This window comes from Hyperoodon ampullatus, assembly GCF_949752795.1.
Source record: "Hyperoodon ampullatus genome assembly, chromosome: 3".
In the NCBI taxonomy this organism is placed as follows: Eukaryota; Metazoa; Chordata; class Mammalia; order Artiodactyla; family Ziphiidae; genus Hyperoodon; species Hyperoodon ampullatus.
In genome coordinates this window covers 31,394,335-31,416,255 of record NC_136916.1, presented here as the reverse complement: position 1 = coordinate 31,416,255, position 21,921 = coordinate 31,394,335, and the positions used below count along the sequence as shown (strand labels likewise).

The 21,921-nt window shown below is 46.5% G+C and overlaps 1 protein-coding gene across 4 annotated transcripts in view; it reads left to right on the top strand.

Moving 5' to 3' along the window:
* The window catches only part of APBA2 (amyloid beta precursor protein binding family A member 2), a gene marked incomplete at both ends in the record, with an annotated part of 66,516 nt that overhangs the window by 10,855 nt on the left and 33,740 nt on the right, over positions 1–21,921 (top strand). For all 4 annotated transcript variants that reach the window (XM_079700348.1, XM_079700347.1, XM_079700345.1 and 1 more), the window contains 2 exons: positions 10,869–10,949; positions 12,016–12,052. In XM_079700348.1, coding sequence (XP_079556474.1) covers positions 10,869–10,949; positions 12,016–12,052 — 118 coding nt within the window. The remainder of the gene's footprint in view (positions 1–10,868; positions 10,950–12,015; positions 12,053–21,921) is intronic.

Here is a 21,921-nt window from a genome sequence, read left to right as displayed (position 1 = left end):
CCGGCTGGGAGACCTCTGTTCCTGACCTTCACTTCCAGAGCTTCTGGGTCTCTGGCTGTGGAGGGGTATGCACTGACACAGACTCACACACCCAAGTGTCTTCCTCAGAAGGGCTCAGACCCAGACCACCCCACACCCAAGCCAGGTCTCTGGGTACTTCTGAGTTCCTCTGGCTACTTCTGCTGCTGCTTTCTTCTCTAGTCATTGAAAATAGATGCTCTTCCTTGCTGTCATCTATTCCCTTCTACATTCATTCATTCGTTTATTCATTCACGGGGACCGAAGTATATAAAAGATAGCATGCTGGTCACTTTTAGAAATATGAATGTTAATTTCAAGAAAGGAGGGATAGTCTAGCCATTCACCAGTCCTCAAAACCTGCTCCAGACACAAGAGTAGTGGCGGGTCAGGGTGCTTCTTGCTGCATTGGATTTGCAAATCACGGGAGATGTCATGAAGTGGAATTGCTGCCCGAGGATTTTCTTGCCTAATATCTTATTAATATTTAATCTCCAGCCCTCTTTTAAATGCCAAGAAAAATGAAATCGGATGAATTAAGCCAAAGGTTTCCAAGTCATCTAAAATATGGGCCATTTGGCCCATATTCAGAGATCATGGCCTGGTAATTTTTACAGTATTTGTGGGAAGATTGATTTCTCTTCTGCACCACAGTTATAACGATCAAGTTCCAAAAAAAGACTTTTACATACAAAGCAATATTGTTCATCCCTAAAAGAAAAGGAAATTCTGACACCTGCTACAGCGGGGATATACCTTGAGGCCACTATGCTGAGTGAAATTAGCCAGTCACAAAAAGACAAATCCTGTATGATTCCGCCCAAGTGAGGTACCTAGATTAATTAAATCCATAGAGACGGAAGTGGACTGATGGTTGCCAGGATAGGGGTGGGGGGAATGGGGGTTAGTGTTTAAAGGGGACAGAGCTTCCGTTGGGGATGATGCAAAGTTCTGTGGCCGGATGGTGGTCATGATTGTACATCAGTGTGAATGAACTTAATGCCACTTAATTGTCCACTCAACATTGGTTAAAACGATACATTTTATTGTATGTATATTTGCCACAATAAAAAAAAAAAGAAAGAAAAGGCTCTTGTCTCGTTAACTGGCCTGAGCCAATTTGAATCATCTAAACCTAAGTTGAGCCAGTCTGAGCCCATGAAGGGGCAGGAGTGGTGGACACCAGATTATTAATCCTGCTGGGCTTTCACATAGGTCATGCAGACCACTGGGTTATGTAAAATGGTTGAGCTCATACCATGCTAGTATCATTAAAAGAAGAATATGTTGTCAAATGTACCATGAAAATATTCTCTCTCCTCATCCTGGTTAAGGAAACCAGATGTTCTGTTTTGCATATTCATGACAGATGAGCAGGTAGATTTAATAGAAGCTTACTGGATGGTTGGGATCTCCTTTACACATTAGCTGGTTAAACTTGTCTTTCAAATTAGGGGTCATAGGACTTAGTGTTGGCAGCCGTAGGCAGTTCCATTGAGTTGTTTATTCTTTAGGACTAATAGTACTGATTGGAATGGAGAACTCCTTCCCGTATCGCGAGAACAGAGAGCTGGTCTTGGCAGTTCCCTGCGGGGAAGGGCAGTCTCTATAGTCAAGTGGGAGTTAAACATGGCAAGTGCCTTGGAGCTGGAATTCGAACACTGACTTAGCACGGTCATCTGGTTTCTTCTGACCTGGGTGCCTTAGTGTCATCCATTTATCTGATGCCATGCTCGCTGTCACAGAACATGTGTGGGGTGCGCTCTAGGCTGAGGGTGGGGAGCAGCTGGGGGAACAGGGAGGGTCTCGGGGCTCCCGGGAGCCCCCGGCCTGAGCCTGCCATAAGGCCAAGAGATTGCTCTTCACTTTGGAGGGTCGCTGTCGTTAAACTGCTCACACAGGGCTTCTCACCTTGCAGCTAGCGGGGGCCGGGGTGTTTGTAGCAAGCTGGTGGAACCTGTGGGGAAAGCAGCCTGCTGGCCCCCAGCCGTGGATGCAGAAGGGGTCATGGAGCTTTTCTCCTTTGAGAATTGAGCTACATCAAACGTGACACTCCCTGTTTCTGTAGCTCTGCCTGCAGTGATGGGGCTCCCTCCTTTCCCACGAGGGAATAGGCTGGTGCCCGGGAGGGAGGAGTGTCTGAGGTCCTGCCGCTGCTGTCTGGGTGGCCTGCCTCCTTCCCCCGGCCCACCCTCCTCCCCTTGACCTTTGCATCCCTCAGGAGGGCTGGTCCTGCATAAGCTGGTTGTGACCTTCGTGCAGGGGTCTAGTGCTGAGCTGAAGGGGGTATCAAAGGCAGAGGCAGTGTGTTTTAGATCTGTCGAGGGCTCTGCTTACTCTTTCTTTCCCTGTTACTTTAAAATTGTAGCTATAGACACAGAGCATGAAATTTACCATTTTGACCATTTTAGAGTGTACAATTCAATGGCATTTAGCACAGTGTTGTACAACCACCACTATTTAGTTCCAGAACATTTTCATCACCCCAAAAAGAGACCCCATACTTATTTGGTAGTATCAGTCCCCAATCCTCCCTCCTTCTAGCCCCCAGTAATGACAAATCAGCTTCCTTCCTGTGCAAGCAGACCCCCTGAGATACTGTGGTTTGGTTCCAGACCACTGCAATAAAGTGAATGTCTCAATAAAGCAAATCACAAATTTTTTGATGTCTCAGTGCATCTAAAAGTTATGTTTACGGTATACTGTAGTCGATCAGGTGTGTAATAACATCTGAAAAAACAATGTACACACCTTAATTTAAGAGTACTTTATTGCTAAAAAATACTAAGCATCATCTGAGCCTTCAGGGAGTCGTAATCTGTTTTGCTGCTGGAGGGTCTTGCCTCGATGCTGATGGCTGCTGGCTGATCAGGCTGGTGGTGCCTGAAGGCTGGCTGGCTGCGGCAATTTCTTAAAATGAGACGACAGGGAAATTTACCCCACCGATGGACTCTTCCTTTCACAAATGATTTCTCTGTCTCATGCAATGCTGTCTGATAGCATTTTACCCACAGTAGAATTTCTTTCAAAACTGGAGTCAATCCATCCAATTTTGAAATTCTCCTGCTGCTTTATCGACTAAGTTTATGTAATATTCTAAATTCTTTGTTGTCATTTCAACAATCTTCACAGCATCTTCACCAGGATTAGATTCCTTCTCAAGAAACCACTTTCTTTGCTCATCCATAAGAAGTAACTCCTCATCCATTCAAGTTTTATCATAAGAGTGCAGCAATTCAGCCCCATCTTCAGGCTCCACTTCTAATTCTACTTCTCTTACTGTTTCCACCACATCTGCAGTTACTTCCTCCACTGAAGTCTGAATCCCTCAAAGTCATCCGTGAGAGCTGGAATCGACTTCTTCTAAATTCCTGTTAATGTTGATATTCTGACCTCTTTCCAAGAATCACAAATGTTCTTAGTACCATCTAGAATGGTGAATCCTTTCCAAAATGTTTCAGTTTACTTTGCCCAGATCCATCAGAGGAATCACTGTCTATGGCAGCTGTAGCCTTCCAAAATGTAAATATTTCTTAAATAATAAGATTTGAAAATTGAAATTCCTTCTTGATCCGTGGGCCGCAGCATGGATGTTGTCTTAGCAGGCATGAAAACAACATGAATCTCTTATATCTCCATCAGAGCTCTCGGGTGACCAGGTGCTTTGTCAGTGAGCAGTAATATTTTGAAAGAAATCTTTTTTTTTCTTGAGAAGTAGGGTCTCAACAGTAGGCTTAAAATATCCAGTAAACCATGTTGTAAATAGATGTGCTGTCATTCAGGTTTTGTTGTTCCAGTTAGAGAGCACAGGCAGAGTGGATTTAGCATAATTCTTAAGGGCCCTAGGAATTTTGGAATGGTAAATGAGCATTGGCTTCAACTTAAAGTCACCAGCTGTGTTAGCCCCGAACAAGAGAGTCAGCCTGTCCTTTGAAGCTTTGAAGCCAGGTACTGACTTTTCCTCTCTAGCTATGAAAGTCCTAGATGGCATTTTTCCAATAGAAGGCTGTTTCATCTACATTGAAAAGTTGTAGTGTAGAGTAGCCACCTTCATTAATGATCTTAGCTAGATCTTCCGGATAACTTGCTGCAGCTTCTACATCAGCACTTGCTGCTTCAGCTTGCACTTTTATGTCCCGGAGGCGGCTTCTTTCCTTAAACCTCATGAACCAACGCCTGCTAGCTTCAGGTTTTTCTTCTGCAGCTTCCTCACCTCTCTCAGCCTTCATAGAATTGAAGAGAGTTAGGGCCTTGCTCTGGATTAGGCTTTGGTTTAAGGGAATGTTGTGGCTGGGTTTGATCTTCTATCCAGATCACTACAACTTTCCCCATATCAGCAGTAAGGCTGCTTCACTTTCTCATCATTCATGTGTTCACTGGAGTAGCACTTTTAATTTCCTTCAAGAACTTTTCCTTTGCGTTCACAATTAGGCTGCTCCTTAGTGCAAGAGGTCTAGCTTTCGGCCTGTCTTGGCTTTCCATATGCCTTCACTAAGCCTAATCATTAGTTTTTGACTTAAAGTGAGAGGCATGAAACTCCTCCTTTCACTTGAACATTTGGAGGCCACTGTATGGTATTAATTGGCCCAATTTCAGTATTGTTGTGTCTCAGGGAATAGAGAGGCAAGAAGGAGAGAGAGGTCGGTGGAGGAGTCGGAACCCACACATTTATCAGTTAAGTTCATTGTCTAATATGAGCGTGGTCTGTGGTGCCCCAGACAGTTACAATAGTAACATCAAAGATCACTGATCACCATAACAAACATAACAATCATGAAAAAGTTTGAAATATTGCATGATTTACCAGCACGTGACACAGAGACACAAAGTAAGCAAATGCTGCTGGAAAAATGGCACCAATAGATGAACTCAACACAGGGTTGCCACAAACCTTCAATTTGTAAATAATGCAATATCTGCAAAGCACAGCAAAGTGAAATGCAATAAAACAAGGTCTCTCTGTATAGATTTGCCTGTTTGTAGACATTTCATCTAAATGTAATCATATAATATGTGGCCCTTTGTGTCTGGCTTCTTTCACTTAACAAGATGTTTTCAGGGTTCACCCATGTTGTAGCATGTGTATCACGACCTCATTCCTTTTCATGGCTGAATGATGTTCCATTGAATGGATATACCACATTTTATTTATCCATTCATCAGTTGACAGACATTTGGGTTGTTTCCACCTTTTGACTATTGTGAATCATGCTGCCATGACCATCCCTGTACATTTTTGTGTAGACACCTGCTTTCAGCTCCTTTGGGTCTACACCTCAGAGTGGAATTGCTGGGTCACATGAGCATTTAATGTTTAACTTTGTGAGGAATCACAGACTGCTTTTCACAGCTGCTAGACATTTTACATTCCCACCAAAAACGCATCAGGATTCTAGTTATGCTCAAATTAAAAAAAAAAAGGAACAGCCTGAACGAAGCCTTGATGGCATGGCATTCGGACGCACCATTGTTCAAGGGTGGCTTTAGTTGACCCGTGTGTTTGTTAATACCCTGGCTGACCCCAAAGAGTCTGAGGCAGCAGGACCACTGAGTTGTGCCTCGGTGCTGGTCGGGAAGCTGTCGAGGGCCTAGACCTTTGTTATGTGCATCTTCCCGTCCTGAATGCCAGTGCCCAGGGCGGTGCAGGACACAGGTGCCTGCTCGGACTGCCGTGTGGATGCAGACTCTGGGCAGTGCTTGACGAAGGATGGAAATGTAGATGCCAATGAAAAATCTGGTTCTGCTCAAAAATGCTAGTCCCCCGGGTACCACCTGCCCTTCCTGGGGCCCTGTGAAAAAAGAGTGAATGATAGAGTGGAGAAGTGATGGGGCCCCGGGGGCAGTGGCGGAGGAAGTTTTAGCGGACGAGTCTCAGAGAACAAGACCAGGCCCCGAGTGGCTTCCCCAGTGCATCTTGTCATGATTCTTGTAAGCCAGAGATCGGCTTCAAAAAGATGCAGTCATCCCCAGAGGGATAACTATGATAAGAATAAAGACTTTATCCAAGCTCTCCTCCTCCTGCAGATAAATATCACAGAGTGACCTGAATCGTAAGAGGAATGGGAGAAAAAGAACAAAATTGTCATTTTTCGGAGCCACCTATTTGTCAGGGGATGGATTGGAGGGCCTTTGAGAGAAGACCTGGAGGGCACTGATCAGACCGTCAGTGGCCCCGTGGGTTATGCTCTCAGCTTGGCCCCACGGGAGCATCCTCAGTGTTGCTGCCCCAGCTGCCCCTCCTGAGCTGGAATGTCCGATGAGTCGGGCTGAACGATGCCTTTGAGAACAGAGCAAGAAACGACTCCTGGAGAAGACTCCTGCAGCACTTGGGGTTTCTCTGACTCGGAGTTGTGTCTGGGGGCAGATAGGACAGTCCAGCGGCTTCCTTGGCTTTGTGTTCATGCTGTCTGTCCCTCACTCAGCTCCCCTCCATGTCACTCACGTGCTTGTCATTCAGGACAGCGCTCGGAAACACGCAGCTTTTGTTCCAGATGGTGTGAGCGGGCGTGTGCTTGTTTGCTGTTATTCCATCTGAAGCCATGTGGGGTATATTGCCAGATTTTCAGTTTAATCCAGCAGACACAATCAGAATTGACACGTTAAAAAATCCTAGCTTTAGTTTCCCTAACTAGAGCCAAGATATTTATTCGAACAATTTATTCAAATTAGTATATTTTTCTTACAAGCGAGTCATCTCTGCCCTGAACAGCTGTCCCTGGTCCTGGCATTTTGTGACCAGCCTGTGCCGTCACATCGTGCTCTGGTCTCTGGGCTCCATGGAGTGGGGTTCGGTGGGTCCCCACTGCATTAGCATATTTCAGGTCACATGTTTCACTCACCCCTCCCCCCCCAGCAATGGCTGATGGGGTTCCAGTGGGTGGCACCGAGAATGCCCCACTACAGGTACTTGATGAGGGATGTGGCCCTCCCATCCCTGTTGGCATCTTATTTTGAGGTGTGCCTGGCTGCTGTACCATGGGGAGGGCACAAAAGGATTTAAACAGCATCTCCCTCTAAGATCCATATGGGCCTCTAACCATGTTCATTTCAGATCCTGTGTCCCCTGCTGCCAGGCCCCCCACCCTGGCCCTTGAGATGAAAATTTGAGCACCAGATGGGCTCTCCCAAGGAGAAGCAGTACAAGCCGTCCTCCTGCCTCTCTGGAAACAACCCCGGCTGTTTATTATGAGATGCAGTTGTCATGGTGATGAGTGGTCAGAGGGAGTTAGAGAAAATGTTGGCCTGGAGGGAAGGGTCGAGACTGTGGAAGCTTTGGGGAGAAGCTGCCCTTGTATGTGGACCTGAGACCTTGTGTTTCCTGTGGTCACCATGTGCTGTGGCCCCACACTGAGTTGTCTGGGGGATGGTGTAGGGCACTGACTTCCAGCCTGGGTTCCCCTGGCCAAGCCCGAACTGTGTCCCCCAGAAGAGATACCTCTTCCATTCGCCAGAGACACCCAACACAAGGCCAGCGGCGGTCCTGGTGTTGCCGTTTCCCACTATGTATTCGGCACCTTGATGACAGTCTGTTGCCCCATATGATGGTCCTTTTTCTGCCAGGAAAATTAGGTTCTAGCCCAATCTGTAACATTTGTAGAAGGAGTGTTATCTTAGTACTTTTGGGCTGCTAAAACAGAATACTATAAACTGGGGGACTTAGAAACAACAGACATTTACTTCTTAGTTCTGGAGGCTGGAAGTCCAAGATCAAGGACCTGGCAGATTTGGTGTCTGGTGAGAACCCACTTCCCTAAATAGCCATCTTCTTTTATATCCACACATGGCAGGGGGGGCAAGGGAGCTCTCTGGGATCCCCTTTATAAGGGCACTAATCCCATTCATGAGGACCCCACCCTCATGAGCTCATCTAATCCTAATCACCTCCTAACAGCCCACCTCCTAATACCATTGCCCTGGGGGTTAGGTTTCAACATATGAATTTTGGCCGTGGGGGGCGGGGGACACAAATACTCAGTGTGTACTAGGTGTGGTTGACCCCGTTTTCATTTTTCAGTTGATTGGTTGGTTTCTTTGGGGGTTTTGGAGATTCCTGGTGCCTGTTCGGCTCCTTGTAAGGCAGTGCAGGCCTTCAGGAAGTGAAGTTTGTGAACTCAGCCTAGGGATGGTCACCAGGTTAGAAATTTCACAAACAAGAAGGTAAAATACTGATGTGCTCTAAGTGGATCTTGAAATTGGGAGGTGTACAGGACAGCAGAGGGTTGTCTGGGGCATGTCCCACATTAGAGCCTTACTTAAGGCAGACGGGAGCACCCTTTGAGGTGAGAGACCCCTTTGGACATTACAGGAGGTTTTTCCTGGTGTGTCTTGTCCACAGCAGGAGGTGCAGAGCCAGTAGGGCTGTGGCAGGAGCCCATTAGGAGCTCGGGAAGAAGCCTGGCTCCAGTGGGACCCTGGCAGGAGTGACCCCTTCAGGCTCAGCCCTGCAGGAACGGGCGCTGTCTGCTCAGCTTGGGTAGCATGGATCCATGGGGGGTAGATTAGACCTGATAGGAGAAGGATGGGGCCAGACCTGAAAGGAGGGCTGTGATGGGTGGAGCAGGGGGCCCAGAGCCCTGCCTCGGGACAGACCAGAACAGCAGAGCCAGGTCAGGGCCTACTGGCGCCGTCTGGAGGCTCACGGAGCTTTGGGGTAGGGGCAGTCTTTTGGGCTTCCAGCAAGGAAGAGGGGACAAAGCAGACATCTGACCCTCCTGGCCCCAGCTGTGCCCTGCACCCCCTCTGCTCTGGGAAGGTCTCATTTTTTCCTGTGGGTTGAGTGAGCCAGATTGCTCTTGGGATGTGGCACAAATCTGCCTGGCCCTTATTTCCCAGCCAGCTTTGTCCACCTCCTGTCTGAGCCATCCCCTCCACGCCCGCGGCCTCTGAAGCCCAGTGGTACCTGCAGTCATGGAGAGGATGCTCAGCTAGAATCCCTGGTCTGCCAGGTGCACAACACCCCTGTTCCCTCCAAGGCTAGGATGGTGGACCTGGGTCTTTTCATTTTTCTCTAACCCCCGCACAGAAATCTAATGAAGTCGCAGGCCATGACAGTGACAGTCTAGGGCAGGGAAGACATGACACATGGCTGTGCTGCCTGAGCCTGTGGGTACCTGGGCATTCCTGTCCACACCTGGAGCCTCAGTCCTCTTACCTGTAAAGCAGGAATGGGCACATCCATCTCATATGGGAAAGGATGCGATCAATAATGTTACTTATTTATAAATAAACATAATGTAAATGTAAGTATAATGTATATGTATGTTCATAATATAAATTTATTTGTAAATAAAACTTATTAATGTCATTGACATCATCATACTGTTACTGCTTGATAATTTATTTCCAGAAAGTTCTGGAACTTGACTTAAGATGCTGGCTCACCAGAGCCTCCTTTGGGGTTTGGACAGTGATTTCAGTGCTTGGATCTGGAGAGATCTTCTGGATAGTACAGGGCACTAAGTAGAGAAAATATACCTAAACTTTAAATTTTGTTCATCGAAGTAAGAGGAATTTTGGGTTGATGTCTTCCTTAAGAGAAGACTTATGACATGTCCTTGGGGCATTTTTCCTCTAGTAGTAGATTGACTAATTTGCATTAACTAAGGAATTTAGATTTTTGAATTTGCATTGAACTAAGAATTTAAGTTTGTTACAAATATAATTTTAAGCCTTGGACACTGTTGTTGGGAATGTAAAATGGCTTAGCTGCTGTGGAAAACAGTATGGTGGTTCCTCAAAAGATAAACAATAAAATTACCATATGATCCTGCAGTCCTACTTCTGGGTATATATATATATACCCCAAGAATTGAAAGCAGGAACTCTGAGAGATATTTGTACACCGGTGTTTGTAGCAGCATTATTCACAACAGCCAAAAGGTGGACGCAACCCAGGTGTGCGTGGACTGATGAATGGATAAACAAAAAGTGGTCTATATAAATGGTGGAATATTATTCAGCCTTAAAATGGAAGAACATTCTGACACCTGCTACAACAGGGATGAACCTTGAGGACATTATGCTCAGTGACGTAAGCCAGTCAGAAAAAGACAAATCTTGTATGACCCCACTTGTACGCGCTCCTTAGAGTAACTTGATAGGGGGAACTGGTGGTTGCCGGGGGCTGGCGGTGGGGTGGGAATAGGGAGTTAGTGTTTGACGGGGACAGAGTTTCAGTTTTGTAAGATGAAAAGAGCTCTGGAGATGGATGGTGATCGTTGCATAATAATGTGAAAGTACTTAATGCCACTGAATTGTACACTTACGAATGGTTAAGATGGCAAACGTTCTGTTATATGTATTTTACCACAATTAAAAATAATAATAGGGCTTCCCTGGTGGCGCAGTGGTTTAGAGTCCGCCTACCGATGCAGGGGACACGGGTTCGTGCCCTGGTCCAGGAAGATCGGGTTCGTGCCCTGGTCCGGGAAGATCCCACATGCCACGGAGCGCCTGGGCCGGTGAGCTATGGCTGCTGAGCCTGCGCGTCCGGAGCCCGTGCTCCTCAACGGGAGAGGCCACAACAGTGAGAGGCCTGCGTACCGCAAAAAAAAAAAAATAATAATAATAATAATAATAAACAAGAAATTAGAAAATATGATTCAAATAACTTTTTAGAAGTATAAAAGTATACATATTATTGGCAGAAAAGTTAAATTATATCTGTATGCACACACACATATGTATATACACATGCATTTTACAAAATTGTATCATATTGAATCTCCAGTTTTGTGTCTTGGTTTATTATTTTTTATTTATTTAAATTTTTATTTATTTTTTATTTTTGTATTTTTATTTTTTCTCACATGTGAAAACACCATCTTTGTCTTTAACTTCCCGGTTTCCAGGTTTGCAATGGTTTGGAGCAGCCGAGGAAGCAGCAGCGCTCTGATCTCAATGGCCCTGTTGACAATAACAACATTCTAGAGGTAATTTTTCCAAGGAAGAGAGTTCTGGCCCAGGGCCCTGACGTGGGAGCTGCCCACCCTGTCTTCATGGGCTCACCCTCTCCACCATGTTCTTGTCCCACCCAGTGCCTGGGGGAGGGGGGTTCCCATCAGGCAAAGTCCAGTGGCCCTGCAGGAGGGGGAAGGGAAGGCCCTTTCCTGTTGACTCAGACCCACACCACGGTGTGCCCATGTGTTGCCTTTGGTGCGTGGGGGTCATTGGTGCTCCCTGATTTGACAGAAACTCATTCTATCCCATTATCTGACAGTCATGTTCTAAAACAGGATTACTCAAGGGTGGCACCATTGACATTTGGGGCCAGACCCTTCTTTGTTGTGAAGGGCCGTTCTTTGCACTGCAGGGTGTTTAGACACATCCCTGGCCTCTACCCACTAGATGCTAGTAGCAGCCCTCCTCCCCAAGTTGTGACAACCAAAAATGTCTACAGAAATTGCCGTATGTCCCCTTGGGGACAAAAATCACTTGGGTTGAGAACCACAGTTCTAAACCAACAATGTGGTTTTAAACAACAATCCCATGTAAACTTTCACTGCCATGATGGGGAGGTTATTAGAATGAGGCCTTAAGCAAGTTATTTCCCTTTTGTGGATAACATGGTTTGGATGAGATTTTCTAACTTGGATGAAATCACTGTGGCTACCCATGCAGTGGCGTCTGATCTCTTTCCTTGCTTTTAAAGATGTGCCTGGAAATTCTCATGCCCACCAGTTAGGGAACCACTGGGTGTATTCCTTCTAGCAGTGACATGCTAACCTGGTTTTAGCTGATGGCCTTTTGTACCCCAGGTTTTCCATGAGAATTGGTTACATGTACCCCACCCAAACATCATGGCGACGGAAAGACACTGGTTTGCTGTAAGGAGCTGACTTCTTGGGAAGACCAGTCATGATTAATTAATTGTGGTAATTAATTAATTACCATAATTAAGCACCACCATTAATTATGGTAATTAATCATCTTAGCCTAGATCTTATGGGCCAACTACTTAAACCTATTGTGTGTGTGTGTTTTCATATTTCCTAACAGACGAAGAAGGTGGCATCATTTCCAAGTTTTGTGGCTGGTAAGTGACTGAATTTTCTCTCTTAGGGGGCAGCTGACATATTTTTATGTCAAAGCAAATGGGACTTTGACTTTTGGTTTTCTCCCACAAAGCTTGTGTAGAAAACACACCTTCAAGGGGAAGGTAGTTCTACAATAAGGCAAGGTGCCCGGCCCCACGTCTTCAATGGGAGTGGAGAAGATCCAATTGATTAAGGAACAGGAAACCATCCCATTTAATTACACTTTCAGTAATGGCCTCACACATGACACGATGATTGAATTAATAGAATGAAATGTCTCTGTATAAGCTGCTAATTACGATCTAACACTTTTGATTAAGGTGGATATAATTGCATCCAAATTTAGACTGCTAGTTTTTTTTTTTAAAGACTTCATTTCCTTCCACTCTCCTGTCTCTTTTGAGGAGGTTAATATAGCATTTTAACATTCAATTAAAAAAAAAAACCCGGCTGATCTGTTCTGTGTCACTTTTGGTGTGGGGAGCACTCCTGCTTGGCTGTTGTCTGAAGGGCATCAGGGAACCCCCGGCAACTCCTTTAAGATGCCTTCCAACCACACGGTAAAGAACCTCTTAAAAGTAGAATCTTGGGCTTCCCTGATGGCGCAGTGGTTGAGAGCCCGCCTTCCAATGCAGGGGACACGGGTTCGTGCCCCGGTCCGGTAGGATCCCACATGCTGCAGAGCGGCTGGGCCCGTGAGCCGTGGCTGCTGGGCCGGCGCGTCCGGAGCCTGTGCTCCGCAGCGGGAGGGGCCACAACAGTGAGAGGCCCGCGTACCGCAAAAAAAAAAAAAAAAAAAGTAGAATCTTTGCTTTGCCAGGAGGCTGATTCCTGCTCTTGCTAGTGGGTCACAATAAACAATGTGAAGTTTCTTAATTCTTTCAATAAGCTGGTAATTGATTTTTATGAATATTTATGCGAGCAAGGTAAATTAATCTTCAGAAATAAATGACTTTAGACTTTCGCTACCCTGGTTTTCTTTTTTAGTAAAGAACTAAAAAAACCCGGGAAACTGAAGCCCTCAAATTCCCTTTCAAGGGACTGACTGGTTTAAATCAGGCTAGACCAACTCAAACTGGTTAAAAGTGAATTCACTGGCTCAACCCGGTTGCAACTGGTTCCATGTTATACTGGCTCGGTGTTGTTCCAGCTGGATAAAAACCAGTTTTGAACTGTCGGAACCAATATTACACAATTCAAATAGGCTTGACCCCATTTTGACCAATTCCAGTAGGCTCAGATGGATTTCGCTCAGCAGTTTACATGTGGTTTGGGGTACATTTTAGCTGGTTCAGACTGGATCACACTGGTTTTCATCAGGTCACAGTAGATTATGATGATCCCAATCCAGCCTGCTAGTGTGGTTGTTCCAGGACCCAGTGACTAGCAGGACCCAGCATCTCCTTCATAGGGGAGGATGTGGTACATCCCAGCTCCAGTCTCCCTGGTGATCAGGATGCCAGGATGGGGCTGTGCCAGTCCACTGGTCTGGTGATGCAGGCTCTTGTGGATCCAAGAAGCTCGCTTTTCTTTTTTGTTGTTTGCCTACTCCGTGCGGCTTGTGGAATCTTAGTTCCCCGACCAGGGATTGAACCCGGGCCTCCCACAGTGAAAGTGCCGAGCCCTAACCACTGGACCTCCAGGGAAGTCCCAAAGCTCACTTTTCATCATATTTCATGGCGCCATTTGGGCAGGGCTCCCTCAAACTGTCTGGGGGGATGATTTGCACATGAAGCCCCCCTGGCTTGAATCAGCCTCATATCTGCAGGGAGGGGAGGGGGAGGGACCAGGAAGCAGAGTTTGTGCCTGGGTGCCCCGAGGCATACCTCTAGCAGTCAGACTTCCAGAAGACTCCCCGCTCTGTACCAGCTGACTGTTCTAGACCAAATCAAAACAGCAGCCTCCAACCAACCCAGACTGGCTAAGGCTGCTTGTGACCAGCTCAAACCAGTGTGGACTTTAGAGTGTCCTATAGAAGAGAAGCCCTTCGACTGTTATGAAAACGTAGCGATCTTAAAGCAAACACACACCCCTTCATAGCAGAGGATTCATATTCAACAAAGACTTGAAGGACCAAAAGTCTGACTCAGGAACAGGAAGAGATAATGATGAAACACCCTAGGATGGAATGATTGTGGGGAAACCACCCCCAAATTAGACACCTTGATCAGTTAGGAATGCATTTCCATGCACCTGCTGGGAACTTGTCCAAACAGGGAAGCTTGTTGTGTACAGAGGTCCAGAGGCAAGTGGCTCCTGGCTCCATGGGTTTGTGACACGGGGATCGGCCTTCTCCTCGGGCGGGTCACTTCAGCCCCAGCCAGTGTCCGTATCCTTCTGGACGCCACTTCCTGTTCCGGGCAGGAAGCAGAGAGAAAAGGACAAAAGTCCACACCAGCCGTGGTAGAGATGGGAAAGATGGTGACTGCATCTCGATGGAAGATGCATCTTTGGGGGGTACAAAGCTTTGGACTTCCCATGGAGGGTGCCTTGTAACCGGATGTGTCCCTCGAGGGGCCCCTGGAAGCCTTACCCATGGAGTGAGTGTAAGAGATGTTGTCTCCTGGGACACTGGGACGGCTCCACACACCCTCACTGATGGGTGTTTCTTACCCTCGTGCTCGAGGCGAGCCCCTGGGCAGCTGTGTGGACACTGCGTGGACTCTGGGAAGAATCCAGCCGACAGACTGTGCTTCCTGCCTTATTCCCTCTGAGGAAGCAGCCCCACGTCTGGTTGAACTTAGGAGCCCTCATGACTCTGAGTGTTTAGTTGAACCTGAAAGTCTCTGATGACCTCTTTGTCTCCTATCGGCCAGAGATGTGCCAGTGACTGCACCCTGAACCTCAGGGTTGCCTGGACCACTGGGCTTCCAGGAAGCAGGGGAGCGGGTCTGGAGAGGGGGCTGGAGGGGACATGCCCTCGGTGTCGGCCACACCCCGTCTGGCAGGCGTGCATTCCAAGTGCAGGGGGGTCTTTGGGCACGTTCAGTCCTGCGGCCCAAGGTCTCAAGGGCTGAGAAGACCCTCTGTGACCTTGAGGAGGAGTGGGACTTCTGCCAGCTCTGCACTGCGGGAAACCTTCCTGGAGCCTTGGTGAGGGAGAGCCTTCAGTCCCAACTCATGCCTTACTTCACATCCTATGTTGTTAATAATAATGAAAGATGGGGCTTCCCTGGTGGCGCAGTGGTTGAGAGTCCGCCTGCCGATGCAGGGGACGCGGGTTCGTGCCCCGGTCCGGGAGGATCCCACATGCTGCGGAGCGGCTGGGCCCGTGAGCCATGACCGCTGAGCCTGTGCGTCCGGAGCCTGTGCTCCACAACGGGAGAGGCCACAACAGTGAGAGACCCGCGTACCGCAAAAAAAAAAAAAAGAAAAAAAGAAAGTTGATAGTTAACAGTTACAGTGATGCCGTCTTCACATGTCTCAGGCGCTGAGTGTGTGCCAGTCCCTGTGCTGGGCCCTGTGCATCTCCTTCACGTCAGCCTAACTCACAGGTTAGGAAGCAGTGAGGCTCCTCCGAGGCCCCATGGCTGCCAAAGGGCGGAACCGGGCCTTGGACGCACGTCTGGGTACTTGACAGCCCGCCCTCCTCGCCGAGCTGGTTTCCTGACTCCCTAGTACGCCTTCATTCAACACCATCTGTAATGGGCCAGATAGTCCTTGTCAGCGCTACTCGGGCCCGGCACGGCGCTGATGCCTTAACCGCGCTGACTCGGTGACCTCCTACCAACCCCCAGGGACGGTGCTGCCACAGATGAGTAAACCGAGGCTCAGAGAGGGCGCATGGTCAGGTGGTCCCTGCACAGCTGGGATGGGAACCTGGGCTGGGAACCGGGCTGGGGTCTGAGCTCGCCGCGCCCGGCTGTACTGTCCGAGCAGCCCGCCGGGTGCAGCAGGAGTGGGGGCGCCTTCACCTGGTGAAGATGCACGGCTCCAGTTCTGGGGAGTCCACTGAGGCTAACCTTCTGGATATCAGAGCTGCTGGCCTGGCCCCACTCAGGCTCAGAGTCACCAAGTCATTGAGGGAAGAGCCCCCCCACCCCCGGTGACCACCGTCTGTGGGAAGATGCTGGCCCTCTCGGACCCTCTTGGTTTGGAAGGTTGACACTGCAGGGTACCTGTGGAGGGTGGACCCCTGCACAGAGCTCTCCCACCGTCCCGTGGGGAGGCATCCCAGGCGGCAAGGAGTAGCAGGAATGCCAGGGTGTTTCCTCCCGCGGGCCGTGGAGGTGGCAGCATGCGTCCACGTGGGCCAGAGGGTCACCTGCTTCTTGAACGAGTATATGTGAAAGTCTAGCTTTTCTATCAAACCAGACATGTGCTTATTAAAACCCAAAGGCTGGTGCTGGTCTCGGGCAATGGAGCCCCACAGCAGCAGCTTCAGCACCAAACAAAGGCTGATAGATGGTGTTCTGTTCGTCACACTGCTCTCCCCCTGGTCCAGCAGCCAAGGCTCCCATGAGGTGGCCTGGACCACCCACACCCCACCAAGACCCTGGGCTCGTGCTCAGATGCCGCTGGTCCTCCAATCCAGGGCCCCTTAAAGGGGTCCTTACACCCTGTCGTCTGAACCTGTCAATGTCCCACCGTGGGTGCTGGGAGATCATGGGGGCCTCATCCCCCGACTTCCAGACCTCGGGCTGAGCTCGCCTCACAGCTTCCCTCTCTGAGGGGTCCTCACAGTGGTGATGAAGCCACTTGACTATATTCATACACTGGGCACTTCAGATCTCAGCCTTGGTTTGCTCTTAAAGTAAGCAATTGGGGTGAACCTGTGCAGATAAGACTCCTAAGTTGAAGGCAGCTCTCACCTCCTCCTTGTCAGCCTGTGACAGGGGCAGGGCTCCCCAGCCCAGAGCAGGCCTGGGTGGACACGTGGGCCCCCTGGGTCTGGGGTGCTATTGGCCAGAGGGTGGGAGTCAGAAGGGAGCGGAGCGTTCCATAGAGGGCTTAGGAAAACCAAAAAGACTTCTCCTTGTTAGAAAGAAACAAAACCATGTGAGATCTTGTCTCCAGTATTCTATTTGGTCAGCATGAATAGGGCTTGGACCTGTTTTTAAATGGGAACATTTATTCACAAATAGAGGTTTGTTAAGCTTTCTGTGAATAGTGCTTGGATCAATCCAAGAGCCATAAGATTGAAAAATGATTTTTACCCTGGAAATCCCTGTGGTACCTTCCCCTTTTCTATCTGTACATCCCAGACCCCTAATCGCTCTCTGCAGTAGAAGCCGTTGTTAAATTTCCTGTGAATCCTGCCAGAAATTTCCTGGACATATATAAGACTATACATAGAAGCTTTTTATTTATTTTTTAATATTTTATTGAAGTATAGTTGATTTTAGACCTTTTTCTTAAAATAGATATGGGCCACATGGGTCTGCACTTAGCTCTCTCACTTCTTGGTAGATTTCACTTCTTGATAGATTTCTTGGTAGAGACAACAACTATAAATTCACTTAATTATGCAAGTGGTAACACAGGAGTCAGTGACGTGGCCCTACGATGCCCTAGGATGGGGTATTAATCAGCCCCCTCTGGACTGATGTTTACATGGTTTCCACTCTGTGCAGCACTGAGCAGCCTCGTGGGTGAGTGCTTGTGATCAGGTGTGAGTTGACTTCTTTTCTTTCTTTCTTTTTTTTTTTTTTTTGGTTGCATTGGGTCTTTGTTGCTGTGCGCAGACTTTCTCTAGTTGTGTCGGGCTAGTCTTCATTGCGGTGCACAGGCTTCTCATTGAGGTGGCTTCTCTTGTTGTGGAGCACGGGCTCTAGGGGCGCAGGCCTCAGTAGTTGTGACACACGGGCTCTAGAGCACAGGCTCAGTAGTTGTGGCACATGGGCATAGTTGCTCCACGGTATGTGGGATCTTCCTGGACCAGGGCTCAAACCCATGTTCCCTGCATTGGCAGGCAGATTCTTAACCACTGCGCCACCAGGGAAGTCCCATGGTGTGAGTTGTTTTAGAGAAGCACTTCCTGGATAGAGCGGGGTTACAGGTTAGCATCACGCCTGTTTGGATAAAGATGACCAGATTGCTTTCCCAAGAGGTAGAGAGGTCACATGGCTCTCCACCATGTGAGAATGTGGGTCACCTGTACTGTGTGCCATTCCCCTGTGTGCTCTTAGCCCCAGGCTGCTGGGTGGAAAGTGGTATCTTGGTAGTTTCACATGCATATTTTCCATCAGAAGTGAATCCCAGATACGATTTTCCTATGCTTATGAGCTGTTGGTGTTTCTTTCCCTGTGCATTGCATGTTTATTTCCTTTGCCCATCCCTCTATCAGATTTTTGGTGTTTCTTATTTATTTGTGCTGTTCTTTACATATAAAGGAAATTAGCCCTTTGGTTTATATTGCAAAAGTTTCCCCCAGGTTACAGTTGTCTTTTGAATTTCTTTTTTGTTTGTTTGTTTGTAGATTTTAAAATTTGCTGAACATTTTATGTAGTCAAGTGTATTCATCTTTTTCCTTTGAGGTTACTGAGTTTTTGAGATTAGTATGACCTTCACAGTCCTCAGATATTTTTAAGATAAAGTTTTCTTCTAGAGCTTTTATGATTTTATTTTGAATTAATTAAATATTTGATTTATTTGGAATTTATTTTGGTATATGGATCCAGGAAAAGTTAACATTTCAAATGAGACAGCTAACCAGTTGTGCCAAAGCTATTCAATGAATCTTTTTTTCCACTGGTTTGAAATGCAGCTTTCATCATACATGAAATTTGCCATGTACATGTAGGGCTGTTTCTGGATCTGTTACACTGATTTGCCCACTCAGGTTCCCGAACGAGGCTGCTTGCTTTCCTGGATTTATGCTGCACTTTATTCCCTGGTACAGCTAGTTCTTCCCCTTGCCACCATCATTCCTGATCACAAATTCCCTGGATCCTCTTGCATATTTATTTTTCTGTAGAAACTTTAGAATCAGTTTATCTAGTTATGCAATAAAAATTCCTATTGGTTTTTTAATTTGGCATGTCATGCATTAAATTTATCTATATAGGGGAAGTGTCAGCTTTACAATATAGAATCTTAGCCAGAAAAGGACTTATCTTTCCATTTATTCAAGCTTGTTTATCTTCATCAATAAAATTTTTTACTTAAAAATCCAACACACATGTTGTTAGTTTATTCCATGGTGTTTTATCCCTTTTATTGCTTTTATAAATCTTATCTCTTGTTTCATTATTTTTTCTAACATATTACTATTGTGGCTACAAAGAAAGCTATTGATTTTTTAATATATTAAATTTGGAACAACTGCCTTAATGAATTCTTTTCTTTCTTGAGTAGATTTTTAGTTGTTTTCTTGGGTTTTTCTTGGTACACAGTCATGCCATCTGCAAATAAGAATGATTTTTGCTGCTTCCACTCTTGTTTTCTGTTACTTTTTCCTCTTGTCTAATTGATTGGGTAGAATACAAGGAACAATGCTATAGAATAGTGATTTCTTTTAAAATGACGCCTTTTGGGAAGATACATCCTTTTAATTTTTTATCATAAAAAATTTCAAACGTATACAAAAGCAGAGAGAATACTATGATGAACTTCTGTGCCCTCAGCTTCAGTCTCGACCTGCTCACGGCCAATCTTGCTTCATCTACATCCCCACCCTCTCCTAGATTATTCTGAAGCAAACCTCAGATCTCACTATCCTCTTTAAATGTTTCGAATATGTATCTCTAAAAGACAGGAAGTTTGTGTTTAAAGATATTGCAATACTATTACCACAACTAAAATAAAATAATCATTTCTTTGTATCATTAAATCCCCAGGCAGGGCTTCCCTCGTGGTGCAGTGGTTGGGGGTCCGCCTGCCGATGTGGGGGACGCGGGTTCGTGCCCCGGTCCGGGAGGATCCCACGTGCCGCGGAGCGGCTGGGCCCGTGGGCCATGGCCGCTGGGCCTGCGCATCTGGAGCCTGTGCTCCGCAACGGGAGAGGTCACAGCAGCGAGAGGCCCGTGTACCGCAAAAAAAAAAAAAAAAAAATCCCCAGGCAGTGTTTGCCTTCCCCCAGATTACAGTGTGCTTATCTGTATGAGGGTCCAGACAGGGGCCATGCATTGGGATCAGCTACATGTCCCATTCTCTTATGTGTCTTATTTTATAGGTTCTCTATCCATCTCTCTTTTTTCTCATTTACAGTATTTTTGTTGTTGCTTTTGTGGAAGAGTCTGTATCATTTGTTTCATGGAGTGCCCTGCAGCCTGGATCTTGCTGATTGCATCCTCCTGGGGTTATTGCTGTAAAATGTTGGGTGTTTAGATAAAGAGGCTTGATCAGATTTAGTCTGGTTGTTTTGGGCAAAAAAACCCAACCTTCATAGGTATTGTGTTTTTCCATCAGGAGGCACATGCTGGTTCTTTGTTTCTCTCTTTGTAATATTAGCAGCCATTAATGATCATTGTCTAGATCCATTAATTGATTAGAGGTTGCAAAATGATGGTGTTTTAGTTCCATCATTTCTCATTTCTTCTTGATTATCTGGAGTTTTCCTCTGCAGAGAAACTTGCCCTCATCAAATATACAGTTACCCAGAGTACGGTTCATATAGGAAAAGCTAGTTAACTACTTGATTCTTTCTCTTTATTTAAAAAATTTTAAATTAATAAGTTTCCCTAACAACCTCTAAAGATTGAAGCATGGTTGGCGTGTCCCACTGTGTCGTGGATGTTATCCTTATTGGGGTTGAGGTTGTCCTGCCTTTGGCCAGTGGGAGCCTCCCGAGGTTGGTTCCCGAGTCCTGTCAACATGACCCCTGTCGTCTTTGGTAGCTTCCTTGCTTTCTGGTATGACTAGATATTGCAGGCTCATCTTAAACACCTCTCACTTCAGGACTAGGACAAGTTGTTTCTAACAGGAGCCCTGGGAAATCGTACTTAGAGACTGTAATCTGCTCACTTTGGGTGCTCATTGCTACTGATTTGGTCAGAAGGGTAAGAAATGTATCTGTGGTGGGGTGGCTCCCAGTGAGCCCCACCTGCTGGTATTCGTGGCCTTGGGTAACCTCTCCCCTTGAGAGTAGGTTGGACTTATTGACTCACTTCTAGTGGACAGAATATGACGGAAGGGATGTCCTTCCCAAGATTAGGTTACAGAAAGCCTGTGACTTCTTTCCTGCTCTCTCTTGCTTGCCTACTCTGCCACGTGGTGAGTAGCTCTGTCAGATAGATGCCCACGTGGGGTCTCTGGCCAGCAGCCCTATAAGTGAACTTGGAAGTGGATCCTCTCCTATTAAGATGGCTACAGTCATGGTGTCATGTGTCATGTGTCATGATTGTCATGGTGATTCCAGCCTTGAGAGAGACCCTGACCAGAGGCACCCAGTTAAGCCACACCCAGATTCCCCACCCACAGAAACTGAGATAATAAATGTGTATCATTTTAGCTGCTAACTTTGGAGATAATTAATTACCCATATGTATATATAAGTAACTAATATTCTGTATATTTTTAAGATAAAATACATCATGATTCATACTGATGCTTTGCTAGCACTATAGGGTTTTTTACATTTGTATCTTCCTTTTCCTATATCCCAAATCCCCAGTCTCAAGGTCACCAACATAATTCTGCATTTCTTTTATTCCACTAATCATACAGCAGTCACAGAATAGCAATACCAATGTCACCGAGGACACTGGATTACAGTATATACAGTAAAGATTTGTTTGCATTGACTTTTGTCTTTAGAGTATAGCTCACAAGGGATGTACCAGCAAATCACTGCATTTGACAATCATTCGGAATGGTTCTTCTCTTTGTGATTAGGTCATAACTGGATACACATTTAGATTCATTTTTCTTTTAAATCTTAGGAATTTACTTTTTAAAATTTAATCTCGTTTTATAATTATATAAAGTA